At 39.3% G+C, this 19,457-nt stretch overlaps 2 protein-coding genes across 10 annotated transcripts in view; one reads left to right on the top strand and one right to left on the bottom strand.

The window, feature by feature from the left end:
• LOC144033067 (C5a anaphylatoxin chemotactic receptor 1-like) overlaps positions 1–7,074 on the top strand; it is a 463,289-nt gene extending 456,215 nt beyond the window's left edge. The window contains exon 2 of the mRNA XM_077540839.1: positions 7,065–7,074. The gene's annotated coding sequence lies outside the window, so the exon portion shown is untranslated. The remainder of the gene's footprint in view (positions 1–7,064) is intronic.
• Positions 1–19,457, bottom strand: part of kirrel3b (kirre like nephrin family adhesion molecule 3b) — a 181,643-nt gene that overhangs the window by 52,745 nt on the left and 109,441 nt on the right. For all 9 annotated transcript variants that reach the window (XM_077540829.1, XM_077540830.1, XM_077540834.1 and 6 more), the window contains exon 4: positions 11,954–12,103. In XM_077540829.1, coding sequence (XP_077396955.1) covers positions 11,954–12,103 — 150 coding nt within the window. The remainder of the gene's footprint in view (positions 1–11,953; positions 12,104–19,457) is intronic.

Here is a 19,457-nt window from a genome sequence, read left to right as displayed (position 1 = left end):
GCCAACATCTGTTTTTACTTTGGAAAACAATGACCGAACGGGTAACATTACGACATCTAGCTCCGGCCATTTTTTAATCACTATACAAAGATGAAGTATGAAATAAACACCAATGACTGGTTAATTAATAAACAGTAATCATAGAAAAAATGATTTTGTAAAACACTAATGCAAAATTAAAATGAATCTGATTAGTCGATTAATTGATTCTAAAAATATTCGATAGTGACAGCACTAATTGGAAAGAAAGAGTTTACCTGATGGTTTAAGGAAGTCAACTAGTCTAAGGCAAATTTACAACAAATTATCACATCACAAATAGCTGCCATTAATTCTGAATTTACTCCTAAAAAACAACAACAATTATATTTCTACAATGAAAACCGAATGTCAATGTGATTATGAAGGCATGATTCTTGATCACTTGTATTGTAGACCATCACATTGTAAAGGTTTGTCTAATGTGTCCAGCGAGTAGATCCAACCCTTATGGTGTATATTTCTATATTACAAATAACTGAAAATGACACTTGCAAGGATTCAATTGTCAACAATAATCGCTTACAGATGCAAATGGACATTTTAATAAACTTTGTACATCACAGAAGATCCAATACATGATCAACTCTGTCACTTGAATAGATCTGCCAATATATGTGTACATACAAATACAAATATCAACATTAATTGTAATTCCCTAACTCTCTCTGACACCACATATGTTTTGCTTCCCTTGCTTCGACAAATACAACAGCGAGACGGAAACATCTCAAAAGCACTATATACGTGTCTACATGCCATTGATCAAAGTCCTGTTCGTCTTTTACCCATGAGCTGTTTTCTTTCTTTCTTTCTTTCTTTTTTTTTTTTTTAATCTAACTCAAACTGCAGTGAATTATTGATTGACCCGAATGCTCATTACAATGCAGATCTGGGGCGAGATGAAATCAAAGGCTGCAGGCAGCTGTCGAATCTCTCTACACAAGTGCCATGATTGGAAGGAAGGGTTGTTATGGGTTAGATTTATGCTGTCAGACTGCACCGGAGATGAATGCAAATAAAGGAAATGTAATTTGGGACACTGCTTTGCACATTTAATGACAATACGTATAATTGGGCGGTGTGACAGCTTGTATAAAGGAATATGTGATGTGCTGCAAAAGCTGTGCATACCATGCTACTGTATATTTATTTATTTTATTCTTATCTCTGTAGTTTTTGTATTAATTGTCACATTCGGGGATACCAACATCATATAATTTTATTTGTTTGTTGCAACCATTTTTACGATAACTGCTCGGAAGAATTACCCAAAGGATTACTGTTGCAAATTGCCTGTCCTTTATTGATCTCTCTTTGCACATTTGAGTTTATGTTTTTAAATGTAGTATAGGTTGTTGGGAAATGCAATTTTATTTCACTTTGTGCTAGCAATGGGTGTTTGGGACATTTGGGGGGACATTGGGAAATTTTAAAATTTGCCTTTGTAAGGTCAAACAACGAAACTAAGGGTTTAGGTAAGGGTAGAATGTCCCTGAAGTTTGTGAACCAGCATGCATAATATGGGTGAAAAGACAAAAAAAAAAAAAAAAAAATAGCATTACTACTTTTTTTTCAATCAATTTTTACGTTTTGCTTTTTGTTTCAGTGAAATATCTAAAAATGCATCAAACTACAAGGAATGCCTTCATGTGGAAACCATACAGCTGACTCATTGTTTTATTGTAGGTCTAATTCATCTTATAGTTTAGGTATACACCCCCAGGCAATGTGTGTTTGATGGTGGGTGGTGGATCGTAAAAATGTTAAATACCACATGCTGAAGTTTGCATTTTCAGGTGCAACAATAGCTGTGCTGCTTAGGTTGTAAAGAGCGAAATTTATGAATGCCCACATCTAAGTAACTTGTTTTTCCTTTGGATAACTGATAAATTGTTCACTAAAAAACTTTGCAAGAGTAGTGGTGCATTTAGAGTTGTGATGGATAGACACATTGTAGTCCAGTTGCTTTACCCGGGGAGACTCATTGTTAGTCTTTCAAGTGTGGTGGCAAAAATACTAATATTACATTAGAAATATCATGACAAATAAATGACAAATTGAAATGAATGTACCTTGTATCTACAGAGACAATTGGATAGAGTGCAGTATGAACGAGTGCTATGGGAAAAGTTTGGGCCAGACAATTATTTCAGTACGGCCGGACTTCAAATCAAAGACAATTCCCACACTGGTTGCCATTCTGTCTTTCAGTTTAAAATGCAGTGTTCATTTGTCCGGCTCCCTTTTATCTACTCCTCATTATTAATATGCAGAGAGTTTGGAGAGCATGGGGATTCTCAGGTCAGTACAAGCAGATCAGACGACACTATGTGCTAATCTGGTCAAATGAGGGGGAAGGAGGGGGAGTGTGGATTGTAAATGCGCTCACCTTTTTTGTCCTTTATCACTGACTTGGAAACAAGGTCACAGAGATCTCCTTATATTGTACTGTTGTGTGGTATATGTAAATAGCCAGGGAGCGTGTGACGAGCAACCTGACCCAGTGACGTCTAACATTTGTCACTTAGGGAAGAAAATGGCACCAAAAAAACAGGAGAACTGTCACAGTTGATTGCAGAGATGCATCCTCGCTGTCACAGCACACAGCACTCGGACGTTAATTAAATGTCAAGCATAGAAGGCAGCCATAAAAGCGTTTTATGGCATGATGGAGATGAGAGGATAATCTGACAATATGTGACCGATAGGACTCAGAAATCACACCAGCCATCACACAACTAAATTGAACATAAAACTCTTAAAAGCCTTTTAGAGAAAGGGGGGGGCAGATGCTTTTTTGGCCCCTGCCAAAGAAAATAATCATAAGTATACAGATTTCATGCGGCAATCGCTTTATACTGCGACGTGTCTGTTCCATCACTGTATTTATTAATTGCTTTCATTACATTAGCAGGATTATGAAGGAAAACAAAAACATTTAATGTGATTTCTGAGAAAACTTTGGCTAGGCAAGCACCCATTAAAGCCTGTTGCAGATCTGCTCTCCCGGAATAAATCATGAAGACAACATTCAGGCATTAGGAGAATCTATTATATAAGGTGAGCAATTTGGATGCATATGCAAATTAGGATTGTCAGATTGTCGAGCCTCTACTGAGTCCTATTCTACCATCCTACTGTTCCTTTGGGATGACTGCATAGCGCCAATGGAGCACTTGGGGCACACAGGCAGATTTAACAGTAAAAGAGATTTTCATATCCTTTCATTGTGAGTGCTGAGGGAAATCATAAAAAAAAGACCCATAACATATCATAAATGAAAGACATGAAACTCATTTAATTTGGTCCTTTCTTTTCATCTAAAATCATCCACTTAGTCCACCTTATTACTGCCAGGTCTGACAGTTATACAGAGTCCAAGCCCTGAACTTGAATCAGCCATCATCATTACTGGGCTGTTTGCAAACTCGGCAGTCCCTAATGGTTCTAAATTAGCTCTTTACTGCAGCTATTCGATAGTCTTGGCATAAGTAGTGTGGTCAGTGGGACAGATTGATTGCTCCTCTTTAATTACAGGTCTGACTCACTGCAAACCCGGGACCACTCGCTACTTTTCCCCTCTCATTGGTATAAAAGCACACTTCCTGTCCGCGCTTGCGCAAATTTTCCTTCTCATATGCTGCACTTGTACTCTGCTTGCTTGCTGTTTAATTACATCTAGAAAAATATCGGAACCTCATGCAGAGTCAAAGTACTGCATTTTCTTATAATGCCATGAAATTGTTGGCTATTTTGTGACGTAAATGTGACAGTATATCCATCCATTTTCTTGACCGCTTATTCCTCACAAGGGTCTCAGGGGGTGCTGGAGCCTAACTCAGCTGGCTTTGGGCAGTAGGCGGGGTACACCCTGAACTGGTTGCCAGCCAATCGCAGGGCACACAGAGACGAACAAGCACATCTAGGGACAATTCGGACCACCCAATTAACCTGCCATGCATGTCTTTGGAATGTGGGAGGAGACCGGAGTACCCAGAGAAGACCCACGCGGGCACGGGGTGAGCATGCAAACTCCACCCAGGAATGCCGGAGCCTGGACTCGCACCCGAGTCCTCAGAACCGGGAGGTGGACGTGCTACCCACTGTTAGCACCATGCCACCCCGCGACAGTAAATCTTAAAATGAAAATGTTGTAGTTGTCATAGTTTATCTGTTGTTTCGATTACATTTAGTTTTGCTTTATGTAATGTCTTGTTTTCTATCTGCCTTTTTCATGCCCTACTCATTACGTTTTGTTTCCTCCTGTTCTCATCAACCCGGTTCGTTGTGCAAACCAATCAGCTCCCTTCAACCACTCATGTCTTGTCTAATTGTTCCTCTCTGTCTCATCAGTTTACTTATATTTATGCTGCATTCGAGGAAGGTGGGAAGTCGGACTTTTCTGACCTCAGACCAGGAAATGTGCACTGGAAGGCCCCTTTCAGCCGGAAGGTCCGAGTTGTGAAGTCAGAAACAAAAAAAGGACCCTGACTTCAATCTGATGTCACGTAGCCCTTTAAGCCCGAGTGCTCCCCATTTGGGGCCTCTCGAACTTTGTAGAAGAAAGAATAGAATGATGTCACACATCAAATTAAACTGCAGAACTGGGGCTACAAGAATATATTTGACAGCTTTACATGCCCCAAACACAGCTCAAATTACAACTAATTTAATTAGCATTTGTGCCATCTTCATTTACTTTTAACTAGACACATATTTACTGGTATTTACACATCTGAACAAATCTCACAAGTGTTCCCTTTATTACGACACAAGAATTATTCAAATAGACCTTGTGGTTGCAGAGATATCCTCTTTTTATTTTGGGTATGTAATTTTTGAGCAAAAGCCTAAAAAATAGCTTAGAGCTTAACAATGGCCACTCCCATTGAGGCGCAATGACAATGACAATGGACCCCTTCATGGCCTACGTCACGATGACGTCACGCCGTTCACTGGAGGCAAAAACAACTGCCGCTGAAGGCAAGTGCAGCTAGAACTTAAGTAAACGCCGCTGGTTGTCTGGAGAAAATGTTGTCTTGTGTTTTTGGTTGCCAGAACTGTAAAAGCACCAACAAAAAGTTGAAATTCTATCGCATCCCAGCCTCTGCCAGTCAGAGTAATCGCAGGCGGCTGTGGTGAAACGCGATCAGGCGAAAGGACTGGACTGTCTGAGACTATCATCAACAATGCTCGTGTTTGCAGTGCACACTTTGTATCAGGTAAGATTTAACTATACTGGACAATGATATGGGCTAGAATTAGTTGTGATTGAAATTACTTAAGTTAGTCATTATTTGTGGGATTATTTTTACATGCAATGCACGGACTTACAAAAAGTCCGTGTTTATATGCTAAATGTGCAAATGCTAACATTAGTTAAGAGCTAATGTAATATGTCTTTAAAAAAAATAAGAATGTATATGACAGTAGGCTAGTCTAAAGTACTGCTTTTAAGCATTTATCTGATATTGAACCCACTGGGCTATACCTAATTTGGGAGAGACCTCTGCAAAAGACGCATGGGCACATTTTTGGAAGCACCCCTTGGCATTCCCAGAGTGAGAGCAATTGAGAAAAAGCAATTTGGAGTTGGAAATGAAGGCACGAGGTCCCCTCACAAGGAGGGCAAAGAGAAGAAATGTAATGCGTAGCTGCTGTGCTTTAGCTGACGTGTCCTGAACAACAATGAGCTGCTTGAGTTGTCTGTCTTGTGCAGAAGAAAGCATGCATGGGGCCGTCTGTCACCAACTGCGACAGCTTGCTGAGTTTGGGATAGATCAGGAAAGAAAGCAGTCAAAACGACGAGGACAAGAGGGAATACCTATAGTGCAGGGAGATGCAGGAACATGCATAACTCACTGGCCCAAATCACCAAAACTCTTCTGTCAGTGCTGTCATTCTACATCTGTTTGAGAGCCAGAAGTTCCTCAGGTAAGCGCACAGATGCACAAATGCATATAATTCGAGGATTAGACAGGAATGCAGGAAAGACGTGGAGGAGAAGGCACAAGCAATCCTAAGATTTAATTATAGATTTAATAGGAAGAAGGAAGTATTCTTTAGGTGGTGTTGTCCGTGGCCAACACGTTGTGTTGTTCAGCAACAAGGTGCACCAAGTAATATTTTTGGGGGGAACACACATTTTTACAGTGTCATTCAAGAATGAGCATTATTCTCTTGGCATGTACTGTGCCTAATTAGAAAAAGTTTAAATATTTGTGCATGTAATTTTAGATGAAGCAAAAGCCTGTTATGTGCTACATAAAATTGCGCTTAAGAAAGACATTTTTATTTTTGTGTAAATGTAAAACATAACTTTTATATATTCTTGTTTGCTTTACAGAATAGGATTATCTGTGACACTTTTTCTGTCTTTTGCTGTTATTTTTTTTCTCAGAAACAAAAATAATCGTACATTATGTCTGTCTACTATAATTATGCAACTATTTGCAATGTAGTAGAAGTAGTTATAAGTAGGGATGTAATGATATCGAAACATCACGATACAATGTCGCAATATGAAGTTCATGACACAATAATTATCACAATATTGTGGGGAAGTTATTAAGATATTAAATAAGGTCGCAATATTGTAAAAAAAAAAAAAAAAAATCAAATCAAAACATCCCAATATTGTCTTTTGTACATAACAATACATATAAAACCAGCTAGAATTTCTAATAACACTTAATATTTGAGGCACTTACTTGCTAATGAATGCACACATTAAGATCCTCCACATATTCCACCACACAAGCAGATTGCGTTCACCTTCATCTGACAATTAGTTTTAAATATAAAAGAGCCAGAACATCCCTTATGAAAATTAAACTGCACTAAAACTAGCCACCGGAGGGTGCTAGAAATGCACAAATGGAAATAACATTTCTTTTAACAGATGTGCTGCTTATTATTGATTGATTGATTGATTGATTGATTTTATTGAACATACATCATAAACACACAAACAGAGAGACAGCAGAAAAGAAAATTTTAACATAAAAGAAACATAAAATTAGTCAATAATAATCTGCAATTATATCGTGACATAACGACAATATTGTGGTAGTTTTAATATAGCGATATAATATTGCCGTTATTGTTACATGCCTAGTTATAAGTCCATCTTTTGTCTGCCAAAATAGGAGGAAAGGGAGCATTAACACATTCAAGAACTCTACAGTAAATTTTCCCATTATTTGTTTAAGCAGTACAATTATTTATTTACCCTGGTCAATGGGATTTAAAACAAAAATGCTCCTAAAAAAGAGCTTATATATATATATATATATATATATGCTGACCTAAAGTAGTGTATATACTAGGAGCTAACTATCATATTAAATTCCACTGTGTTGAATACATCCTTAGAATGACTTACTTTGGTCAATAATGGTCACAATTTGATACAACCGGACTCTATATTTGTAGACAGAACAACTGTGCTTGCGCGTAAAAAAAAATATGATTTCCGTGCCGACACAAGCCTTGTGTGCTTGTTTGGAAATTTGGTTGATCTCTCTGCTCCAAGATGGTTGTACCGACCGACGTACCGAAGGTGTTTTCTTTGACATGCGCTGGAAATTCAGTGGGTGAAAGTAGATTAATCTTTACACCTGCTGAAACCATGTCCAAGTATTGGCACAGGTAGTATAAGACGATTTGATGAATTTGCTCAAGGTGAAGTCAGATATGTGTGGAATGTCATTGTATTTAATTCATAAATATGTATTAAGCGCCCACTAAATTAATAAATACAATGATATTGCAAAAATAAACCTTTTTTTTCTTGTAATATTATTCTCATAGTAAAATTACTGGATACTCTCTCAGTGTGCCGCTTACACACCGTTTCTATACAGGTTTTATTTATTTATTTATTTATTTATTTATTTTAACTACAGTGAAAATGTGTTCTTGTATAGCAGTGTCAGGCCAGCACAGTTGTGTGTCTTTCAAGGACAACCTTAATAAAACATGAAAACACAATATTTACTTCATTGTTTTGGATGGGGAAAAGTCCTACCCTGTGTGTTCATAAATATCAGCGCTATGCCCAAGCTCATCACACTCCAGAGTGGAGTGGAGTCCACACAGTGGATTTTGGATGGATATAGCGCCATGAAATATGAAGGTTAAAGTTTTATATTCATTCTGTTGTCAGCTTGGATAGGAAGTGGTTGTGTGAGTGTAGGTGTGTGTACTGTAGGTGTGTGAGTTGGTATGTGCATACTGTAAGCACAGATGTGTGAGGTCGTAGCTTTCTTCCATGTCAATAAACATGGTCCGTCTTGGCTGGCAAGTATTTGACAGCTTGGATTTTGCCATGCATACTGTATATCTCCTCCCTTAGCTCACATACACATCAGCACAGAATTCACCCTGGCCCTGCATTCTCTACTCCACTTACTTGCTTGGCAGGGGGTTTAAACAAACACCTTCCATTAGGGCTTATGGGGAAATTGGGAAGAATGATAAATTCCCTCACCCTCAATCATCTAAATAGGCGATAAAGGCTTCCTCTATGTTACCCTGGATTAAATGCACTCAACACCACTGCTGCATCTCTCGTTTTTTGCACTCTAAAGTCAAGCATTTATAATAATTTCTCCTCCATCATTAAGTTTGATCAATTTTAGTCTTAAATTATAACTATGTTTGACCACAGGGTTTTCCATAGAGAAATTGGGAGAAAAGGATTAAAATTCAGGAGCCCCCAAACTTGTAAAGACTTGAATATTGTCAGAACCATAGAAAGCACACAACATCCATTAAAAAGCCACATAAGCCTCAAATAGGCTAGTAATAGCCACTAGCTATCTGGAGCTCCCACTGAGTACTTTTTACATAATCACTTCTAGGCAAAAGTATACTTTTATTGATGTATTTAATGTACTTCACATGTTTTGGTTGTTAACTACTACTAGTAATACTTGTGTGACAATGGGGTATATGCCACGGAGGACGCGCTGTTTCCGGTTGATGTTTGCTACATGTGGGACGCGTCCCATTGCTTGCGCTTCCGCTCTTGTGCCCCTAGATTGTGTGTTCCCGTCGACGGGTGCAAGTGTGTCGGTTGCTGTTTGCTACATGTGGGACGCGTCCCATTGCTTGCGCTTCCGCTCTTGTGCCCCTAGATTGTGTGTTCCCGTCGACGGGTGCAAGTGTGTCTGTCTCAGTTGTCCGAAGCATTTCAGGGAGCTGAAAGACCCTGCGCGCGCCCGGCGATGGGCACGAGCGCACAGCTGGGGGAAGCAGGGGTGATGTGTGATGTGTGGAACGCGGCTTGTGTGTCTCAGCAATGGCCGGAAACGGTGCTGGTGTGTGAAACCTGGAAGTTGGCAGTCCGTGGCATCTACCCCATTAAGAATGTCAAGGCATATTAGTGGAGTCTTTTACCACATTGTCTTAATTTGATTATAAAATTAAGATGTTTTTGTAAGAATGCTCATTATTGGTTCACATCCTCGAAGTGAGGATGACAACGGCAGATGTTAGCGTCAGCCGCTGACTAGGTAGCAACTTTTCACATGTCACAGTACCTTATCACTTGAGTGACAGTGAGTATTAAAATGAAGACGTGGAAGGTCTGTGACACATCCTTTATTACGCTCTCCTCATTTGTTAGTAATTAGACGAGAGTGCTCAAAGATTATACACTGTTGTTTAGTCCAGGAAGTGAAGAGGACTGCTAATGTTATCCATTAGTGTTAGGCGACCACCTGCTTGCTCCGTTTTTTTTGGGGGGTTTTTGAGCCACTGAGGCTCCAATTCAAAGTTAATAGAATTCCTTGATACTAAAATTTGCAGCGTCTACATCTCATAGCAAATAGCAAAGTTGTGAAACTACAAGAAAAAGAGAGTGAGGGCTAAAAGTTAAAATGGTTTAAAAGACCTTTTAAGCTCTGCATGGAGGTACCAATGATTTTTCACTCATATCCATCTGCAGGGCGGCCAAGGAAACATTATTTGTCTTCCCCTCTCTGTTTCTGCTGCAACCCTTTCCCCTACAAATCGTTAGTTTCGCTTTTCATTAGGCCGGATCAATAAGGTGGATCAGTCGCTTGTGGCGAGGGTACGGCATGGCAGCCCCCCTACGCTCCCAACGCTCTCGTTTTCTTTTGCTCTCTTCTTACTGACTCCAAGATATCTTTACAGCAACGGTCCGTCCTCCGAGGTGGGGAGCTGTCGGAAGCAGCAGGATGCTTTTGAAAGGCCAGATAGAGCAACGTTGTGCCAGAAATGTTGAGCTGATTAGCAGCGTGGAAAATCGGTTGAAGATTAGTATCCACATCATTGAGCTACCCCAGAGTACCATAAATCAAATCGGTCAAAATTGGTTGGATTCTTGTGCTCAGAAATAACTAATCCCTAGGAATTTTGAATTGTCGAATGCAACTGGTAGTTAAGTGATAAGAGAGCGAAATGAATTGAATGAAATTAATGTAAGTTTTGAAAACCAGAAAAGACATAAATGCGAGAGATTACAACCAAAGAACTTTCAGTTCTAGGGATTTTTTTCTCAGAATGATCAAAATGGATTCATACAATTTTGAAAAAGAACTCTTCACCTGTATGTAATGTGTCAGGTTGCATGGTGTCCAAGCCTACTCTAGCTCGGAAATGTACCTCAAATATCACTCAGTAGAGAGCAGCCCTCCACCAAGGCCACAATGACTACATTTACATGCAATTAATATTAGGGTTAACCACGGGTCCTAAGGTGCTTCTACTTAACTGGCAGGTAAACAAGCTGATAGAAGCACCTGTTGAGTAGAAGCACCTATGGTTAAAACTGCTGCAGGGTTTGTTCTCTCTGGACCTGTATTCCCTAACCATGTGTATATATGTGTTTGTCTAGAGGCACACTGTGGCATTTCAGTCACAGAGACTGAAAATAATGTGAAAATGACATGGAGAAATCAATGTATTCAAGTTAAACTCGTTTTGCGAGTGGCAACGTAGGATGGTCGCCGCCTATATGAATAAAGATGACTTTACTTGACATACAAGTTCCTGTGCGTACCAAAATTCCTTGCAAATAGAGCATATGCAGAATACAAACTAATGCCTCGTTCAACCAGGTTATTCCAATTGTGTTTAACACATTCACTGCCATAGACGGTTTTAGACGTCAAAGATTTTTTTTTTTGTCCTGAACTGGCAGTGAATGAGTTAAATGAACAAATATTCGGGCTACAGAAGGGGTCTTGTTCACATTTTTTAGAAACCTGAATAAGAGCATATTTGGGTTTTTGTGTGTGTTTATCTGTACATGGGCTTTCAAGACCTAAATATAGTCAATATTTGGGTTTTGAGAGGGTTATTGACTGCATGACTGAATGATTGCGTGTCCTTCAGCTCTTTTGTTGGCGGACGAGTACTTTGTTCATTGAAGATGGCAAACAGACACTTGGTGCTATTATGTTTCCGTAAGACTGTGAATGTTCTCATTCATCGAGGTCATTTCATTCTCAGGGCATTGAAATAATTGTAACTGGACTCTTGTGGTTGTCTTAGAAGATGTTTCGCCTGAGACAAGTAGGATTTATCAGTTCATGCACGTAGGATAGATAAGCTAGAGCTGTCCCATCTAACCTATATGCATGAACAGATGAAGCCTGCTTGGATGAGAAGTGAAACATTTTCTAAGACAACCAGAACAGTGCAGTCATGATGGATTCAATGGAGTCAGTTTATTGCTGTATCTCTCCCTTTGCATAGATCCTCACCAAAATGTAACACTACTTCATTGACCCATGTGCGACTCCTTAGCAAGGTTTTGGGAAATTGGGTAGCTACTTTCTTTGCACAGTCTTGCCGATGGGTTTTCTCATATTATTTATCATGAAACAACAAAAGTAGTGGTTTTGTATGGCATCATGTTGGAGGTTTCATTTGGACTCACCAAGCACAGTGAGGCGGGCAGGACGGGATCTCATAGCAGCCTGGACGGCCTGACACTCAAACACAGCATCATCCATCAGCTCCACACGCTGGATTCGCAAATGATGTTCACCGGAGCCGTGGTCGCCAATCACTGTGTAGCGGGGATAGCCTGCAGCACAAACATATTTACTCACTTTAATCACATCTTAAGTCATATGAATGAAGGAATTAGTGGGAGATTGTCTTAGTAATGCTAAACTCAAAGACAGGCACGTTGTTGATTCTGAAAAGAAAATATTAAAGCAGCCGCAGACATGGAGATCATAGCAATTGCTCACTTCATATGTTAGTAATAAGGCATCTGAGAGTTTTATAGCACATGTTAATGAGTTTGGGTGGAGGTTATAAAAGAAGAATATGTTTGACTGCAACCACAAAGAGTTTAATTCCAGTCGCTTGCTCAATCGAATGATTTGTAGTTCAATAATACCGGAAAGCATGGGAATATTTATGAGACATACAGTACATTTTACACAATTTAGAGTTACCCCCCTTAACTAACATTCAAATATGCTTTCAAAGTGCAATGCTGAGTGCAAACCTCCATTGGGGAAAATAAGCAGTACAAAGAGTATGTTTGACAAGGAAGCCAGCTCTTTTTAATAGTTCTGGAATTGCTTGCCCCCCTCTTGACCTATTTCCTTTTCCTTTCAGTCCAGTTTTGGTAATTATTGAGGATGTGTAAATATGGAACAACTTGAATAGGTATGTTCATAATAAAAACTGCACTCCGCACTAAAACTTGCAGAAACCTAAACACATTTTCCTCCTTGTGGTCTTCATGTCAAATTAAGATAAAACCAGGGTAGAATGATCTTATATTGGGTCCGTCAAATATACTATTTGTATGATTTTACTTTTTTTACTGTCTAATTATGTGCCAGAATCACAATTGAATTCACTGAACAGCTGAAAAAACCTGCATGCCCATGCACTGAAAATATGTGAAAACTACAAACAAAAAGCAAGCAATGATACATAAATGATAAACATTAAACTCCCACAAGTTTAAACAATCCTTGACAGTACTTCACCTGGCTCGCACAGCCACAAACATCAGCATGAATATCCCCGGTCTGTGCTTTTGCTCCAGTTTTGATTTACAGCAGGTGTTATTTTATTCACTGTGAGTGTGTTGCTTGGGTAGACACACAGATATTGATGACGTATGGCGTTGACAAGCTATATATATTTTTGCACAGAATCACAAGTAAACTTACACGCATATTTCTCACGTCCTAAAGGTCTCCAAATATGAATCTGACAATGTTGTGGGAAATATTGACTTTTCAATAACTGCAACCTGATGACTGGTATATGCAACAAAAATGCCAAAACACTTCGGTTTTTCACTGTAAAGGTTGAGCAGCCCATTCTTATATCTTGGCAGCAAATCCTTGAATTGTTCCATTGCGAAAGACATCATCTGTTCAAAGTCCAATTACTGATGGTTGGTTCATCGAATCCAGTTGTCTTTAATAGAGCATGAAGTGGGCTTCATTTTATACTGGTGCAGTGAATTATAGCCGATTAAGCCACTCTCTGCATTTCACCCTCCTACGTGCAGCTTTTAATCTTAAGGGTCCATACGCTAGGAGCACCAAGGACAAAGGAACACATCAACATTAAAGCTACACAGACTATAACCAAAGCAAGGAAAAAAAAAAAAGTTCACCGGCAACGTTGGCAATGTGAGACTGAAGGTGATATTGACTTCTATCCTTAAATTTTATATTTTGTGACAATGTGTCCTACATTGAGTAAAATAGCGCCATCACATTAAAGCCAGTTGTAAAAGTAAAAGGGTTTAATATAGAGCCATCACATTTAAAAGCTTCAATTAATAATATTAATAATCATTGACGAGGAAAGCCATTCCTTTGCCGTGTGCAGAAAAGGGCCAGAAATAGCATACGCATCATTATGTGCGCAAGGTCATCCAGAAAATCATTGAGTTTCAATTTTACTGTATGTTCATTGATGAGATTCAAAGCTATGATGACATTGTGGATCACAAGGGTAATGATCATTATATAATCACAATGATATACCTTGAGTTGACTGCGGTTCACCTCGAGAACATTTAGGTACTGCATTCTGGCACCAGTACTGACTTTAAAAAAATGGTTTTGTTATGCTCGTTGACATTACAGCAAGCAATGTTGGTTTATATGACCAAACCAACATTCAAACTTAAAATCTCAAATTCCTTAAAATATGCTTTAAATATCTCATGCTAACCCCTTCGGAATCACTGTTACATTGCATGAAGCCGACATTTTGTCACTAAACTTCAGTTCTGGCAGTGCTTGGTCCATCAATTTTTCAGTCATTAGTTCATTGTCAACAAAATGGACGGATATTCTATCAAAACTGACAGAATGCCCACCTCTGCTTCATTTGACACATTCATACGATTACAGTAATTCTTCTGCATCTGTCTTCGGGCGTTTTTTCCCCTACACGTTCGAAAAGATAGACTAGTTAACAACACAGATGTTGTGTTAAGAAATATTTAGTGTTTATTATTATTATTGATTAATCGAGTTTTTGTCAGGTCAATTTTTATGTTCTTTAAATAAAATTAAATCAAATGATTTTTATCCCCTAGTGTCTTTCATAGTTCAAAGTGACCCGCTAACCCACATTGTTTACACTGACAACATGATGTTGAACAGAGAGGAGCTAGTTTCCTAAAGGGCAAAGTTTTGTCATTTGGAATTATATTGAGTTGGCAGCGTGAGACAATAAGCATAAAACTGTTCATTGCAAAGTATGCTCAGAGGCTGTTGTAACCAAAGCAAGTAGCACAGCCAAATTATTTCAACATCTGAAACAGAGACGCACAGCAGCAAATGCTGCTCAGTTCGTAACTTAGGAGAACACAGAAGGGAGCCTGAAAACTCTCGTTAAGAAACAGACGTGAGCGGCATCATTTGCACATTGTATGACAAGAGAGCAGCCTGGTATAACACAATCTCAGTTAAACTGCACATTGTCAAAGACATAGTTCCAATTTATAGGTTCCAAAAGCAGTGATTTAGAGACATGTTGATCTACTTCTGTGGCGTACACAAGATGAAAACTTTCCACGGCTCAACAATCACAACGAGAAATAGCTCTCTATTCTTGCTGTTTTTAAGTGCAACATCAAAGAATGTTTTCAGTGTAGTGTGTAATATACAAAGGGAATACCTTAAGCCTGATATTAGATATATTTTCATGGACAAGGTTAATATTTTAAAAAAGCACCACTGTTCATTCATCCATCCATCCATTTTCTTGACCGCTTATTCCTCACAAGGGTTGCGGGGGCTGCTGGCGCCTATCTCAGCTGGCTCTGGGCAGTAGGCGGGGGACACCCTGGACTGGTTGCCAACCAATCGCAGGGCACACAGAGACGAATAACCATCCACACTCACACGCACACCTAGGGACAATTCGGAGCGCCCAATTAACCTGCCATGCATGTCTTTGGAATGTGGGAGGAGACCGGAGTACCCGGAGAAGACCCACGCGGGCACGGGGAGAACATGCAAACTCCACCCAGGAAGGTCCGAGCCTGGACTTGAACCGGAGACCTCAGAACTGGGAAGCGGACGTGCTAACCACTCCACTACCGTGCCGTCCCTGTTCATTCATGTAATGTTCAATTATATTTTTGTTGTTGTATATTAATCACAACGAGGACAAGTGTGTTATTTCATTGCTGTTAAATTGTTGAATAGTTAAAATGTTTTATTGAATATATATTAAGGATTGTGTTTAAAGTTGCATTTACTTCAAGAGGAAGCAATTAGTTTTTTTTATTATTAAAAAAATTTTTTTTTTATGTGGAAATTGGAAAAAGATACATTTATGCCTACTGTTTGGCCTTAAGAGAAGTATGGCATATCAAAGAATACGACAATAACGTATAAAGCAAAACTTCACTTGAATAATGTCATATGCATTTACGCCTACTTTTTTTGAGGGGAAAACAAATTAGCAATACAGAAATCAGATTTTTGAAGGTAAAAAAAAAAAAAAAAAAAAAGTTGAATTTTATTGTAAGGCATAAAGGTCATTTATTTATTTATTTATTTATTTATTTATTTGAATATAAAGAATTGATTTGAATCTTTTGAAATGTTTTAGACAATGGCATTATTTGGCCTAATTTAGGAGGTGTTAAGCTCCCCAACCAGGCGGCACAGTGGATTACTGGTTAGCAAATCCGCCTCCCAGTACTGAGGACTTGGGTTCGAGTCCAGGCTCCGGCCTTCCTGGGTGGAGTTTGCATGTTATCCCCGTGCCTGCGTGGGTCTCCTCCAGGTACCCTGGTCTCCTCCCACATTCCAAAGACAAGCATCTCTATTTTCATGAGCGCATAACGTACTAGCGTCTTAAAACTGATTTTAAAAGAAAACTAGACACGTCCGTACGCTATTTATCTTATGAGGGCTGATGCTTCCCCTATCCATCTTTGTGTTCTTTGACAAAAAGCACCAAGTGAAGAGTGTTTTGTTCTGTTGGGATTTAGCGGACAAAATGGTTGAAATCAGTTGATACTCAGGTGACAGTTAATAAAATTATTGATAGTTGTTAACTTATGCTAATGTGACAGTTATGATTATTAAATTGCTGATTAAACATTGCCATAAAAAACAATAATAATCTTTTGTGATGGTGACAGAAGTTTAAGACTGGCATTGTTTTTTTCAAATTGTATTTTAAATTGTATTTTCCGCACTATAACGCGCACCGCATTATAAGGCGCACCTTCAATGAATGACATATTTTTTTTAAAATTCCATATATAAGGCGCTACAGTAGAGGCTGGGGTTACGTTATGCATCCATTAGATGGTGCTGCGCTAAAGGGAATGTCAACAAAACAGTCAGATAGGTCAGTCAAACTTTATTAATAGATTACAAACCAGCTTTCTGACAACTCCATTCACTCCCAAAATGAATAAACAGCTGTTTTATTATTTTCTCTGAAGTAAAGTATTAGTATTAGCTAGCGATCCAAGATGGCGATCCATATATAAGACGCACTGGATTATAAGGCGCATGGTCAGCTTTTGAAAAAAATTGAAGGCTTTTAGGTGCGCCTTATAGTGCGGAAAATACGGTATTTAAACCGATTATCATGGTGGCATTTTGGAATGAGAGCAAATTGAAAGTGGACCAGTTTCACAGGACGGATCGCGCACGACTTTGAATGTTCCGCAGTAATTTGGCCAATCAGTTAATCTGTGCCTGTGGCAGTCTAACATTTCTGCATTCTAGTTTAATCTCTCTAACTGGCTCTATAAGGGAAACTAATTTGAATTTCAGGTAGAATGTATACTGTTGCTTGTTCTCTTGTCATTTTGTCCCACATAGGCAGCATGATCATAAATGTTGCGAGTAGGACTAAAAATGTCACGCCGTACCAGGTGACGGATGATGATGTACATGTGATGTGTTCTTACGCAGGGACATCGATCTCCGTAGTCAGCGAAATTTCAGAGTCGTAATGTGGTACCCAAACCAAACAATGTAAAATAGGCCCATTAAGGAGTAATGAATCCATTAAGGGGGAATGGATTTGTCTTGAGGCTGGATCAATGATATGTGTGCGTGGGTCCCTGTGTGTGTAAGCAAACACACACTTGCGGCACGGCCTAATGAGTTAAAGCGTTCACCTAGAACGTGTTTCACACAATGTAAACACAAGGGGATAGGAACAGGTTTCAGGTTGACATGCACATACACACGCAAACACACACACGCAAACATGCACTTTCGCTCACTGATGGACGTCTACCAACTGTCACATTCTCATCCCAAGAGCATTTGTTTATGAGTTGCATATATGCCAAGCGCCATCCACATCAAGCATACAAACACTTCATGCTCAATCTTTCACCATGTGTGCAACTAAGAATTAATTTGATGTTGTTTTTTTTTTAGAAGCCACAATCACCATACAAAGGAGATGTGTGCTATATCATGCATATTTATGACACTGATTGGTATTTTCTGAGGGCCTACTTCACTTCCTACTTCAGCAGAATGACAAAAAGGATATAGGAAATTCGGAGTTATCGTTTGCTTTTGTGTTGTTTATTTCGAGTGCTGCACCGTGACGGTTTGTTTCATTTTAATCACCCAAAGCCATGAATGGCGGCTGGTCCCAGACGGAGCACGCCATTGCACACGCAGCCTCTGTCGCTGAATAGCCAAGCAGACGTATATCATTGAAATGCTGCACGCAACATTTGATTTGGCACACTTTTTATGTATACAGCTGTCGCTTTCTTTTCGCCGTGTACATCTTGCATTGCATGTACCATCACTATTTTATTGCAGAATGCCTTGAATGTCTATGTAGGCAGGAGTGATAAAAAGGACAGCTGCGGAGCTCTTTATTTCGAGAAAGTGTCATCCGCCTGAATACAAGGCGCTCAGTCTGTATCATAGTGTATTTTGGGGAGCTATCTTCTCCAGGCAGGCAGCTATTTCACCCTATACAAGTCCTTGTATATTTTACTGCTGCGATAAGAAAAAAGATCATGCTGCTTTTACATCATTCTGGAAACATGAAAAGAATGTGCCCTGTTGAAATTACAATTTTTTTTTTTGCCCGAGGACCGTCCATCACTGGATATATAGTTTAGGGCTGGTCTAACTTGTAACTTTCAACCTCAACCTGCCTCTTTCTACAAACTCATTAAATCTTTTGTTGCTTTTGCAAGAAAGACAACCTTGTCTTTCAACTTCCGAGAAAATTGCTTACTTTTGAATTCTGAGTAAGACGAGACAAAAACTACAGGGACAGTAGCGCTCAATTAAATAATTGTACGTTTGAACCATAATTCAAGTATTGTGAATGTTGGTTATTGTTTATATATATTCCTATACTACTTTGTAGATTCCTTCCATTCACATTGCCAGGGCCTATTGGTATTAATTTGGTCTCAACTTATAAATCTAGTTTATGACTTAGGACTATTTTCGTGACTGGCATAAATCTTGCGTGGTGGTGGGTTAGACCTAGTGTTGGTAATTTCACAGGCCGCATAGGACAGTGGGTTTGTGAGAGAGGGGTCGGGGGTGTGTCACTGAGGGTGTCGTCACAGCGTACTCCAATCACGGCCAATTAAAGTGGCTCCTCTAATTCCCTTTAAGTAAAGAGTCCCAAGATAGCAAAGTGAGCACTTGAAGACCACCGTAGCAATGTCACACATTGCTAAGATTAAAAAATATACAAATAATAAAAATAATAATGCCTTCTGTTCACAATTTTGACATTTGTCTGACATCCACCACACATGTCCTTGGAGCTTGTTATCTGTCTGCCCCAATGAGACCAGCTGTCTGCCCTGCACCGACACTCAGACGGTAGAGAGTGGTCCACCAAATTGGCAAGCATGCAGCGAGCCTTGCACTTGAACAAAAGTCAGGATCCGCCGGCATTTTTGCCCACCCGCAAAT

The sequence above is a fragment of the Festucalex cinctus genome, chromosome 13, assembly GCF_051991245.1.
Source record: "Festucalex cinctus isolate MCC-2025b chromosome 13, RoL_Fcin_1.0, whole genome shotgun sequence".
NCBI classification, from domain to species: Eukaryota; Metazoa; Chordata; class Actinopteri; order Syngnathiformes; family Syngnathidae; genus Festucalex; species Festucalex cinctus.
This window is presented reverse-complemented; position numbering and strand designations above follow the sequence as displayed.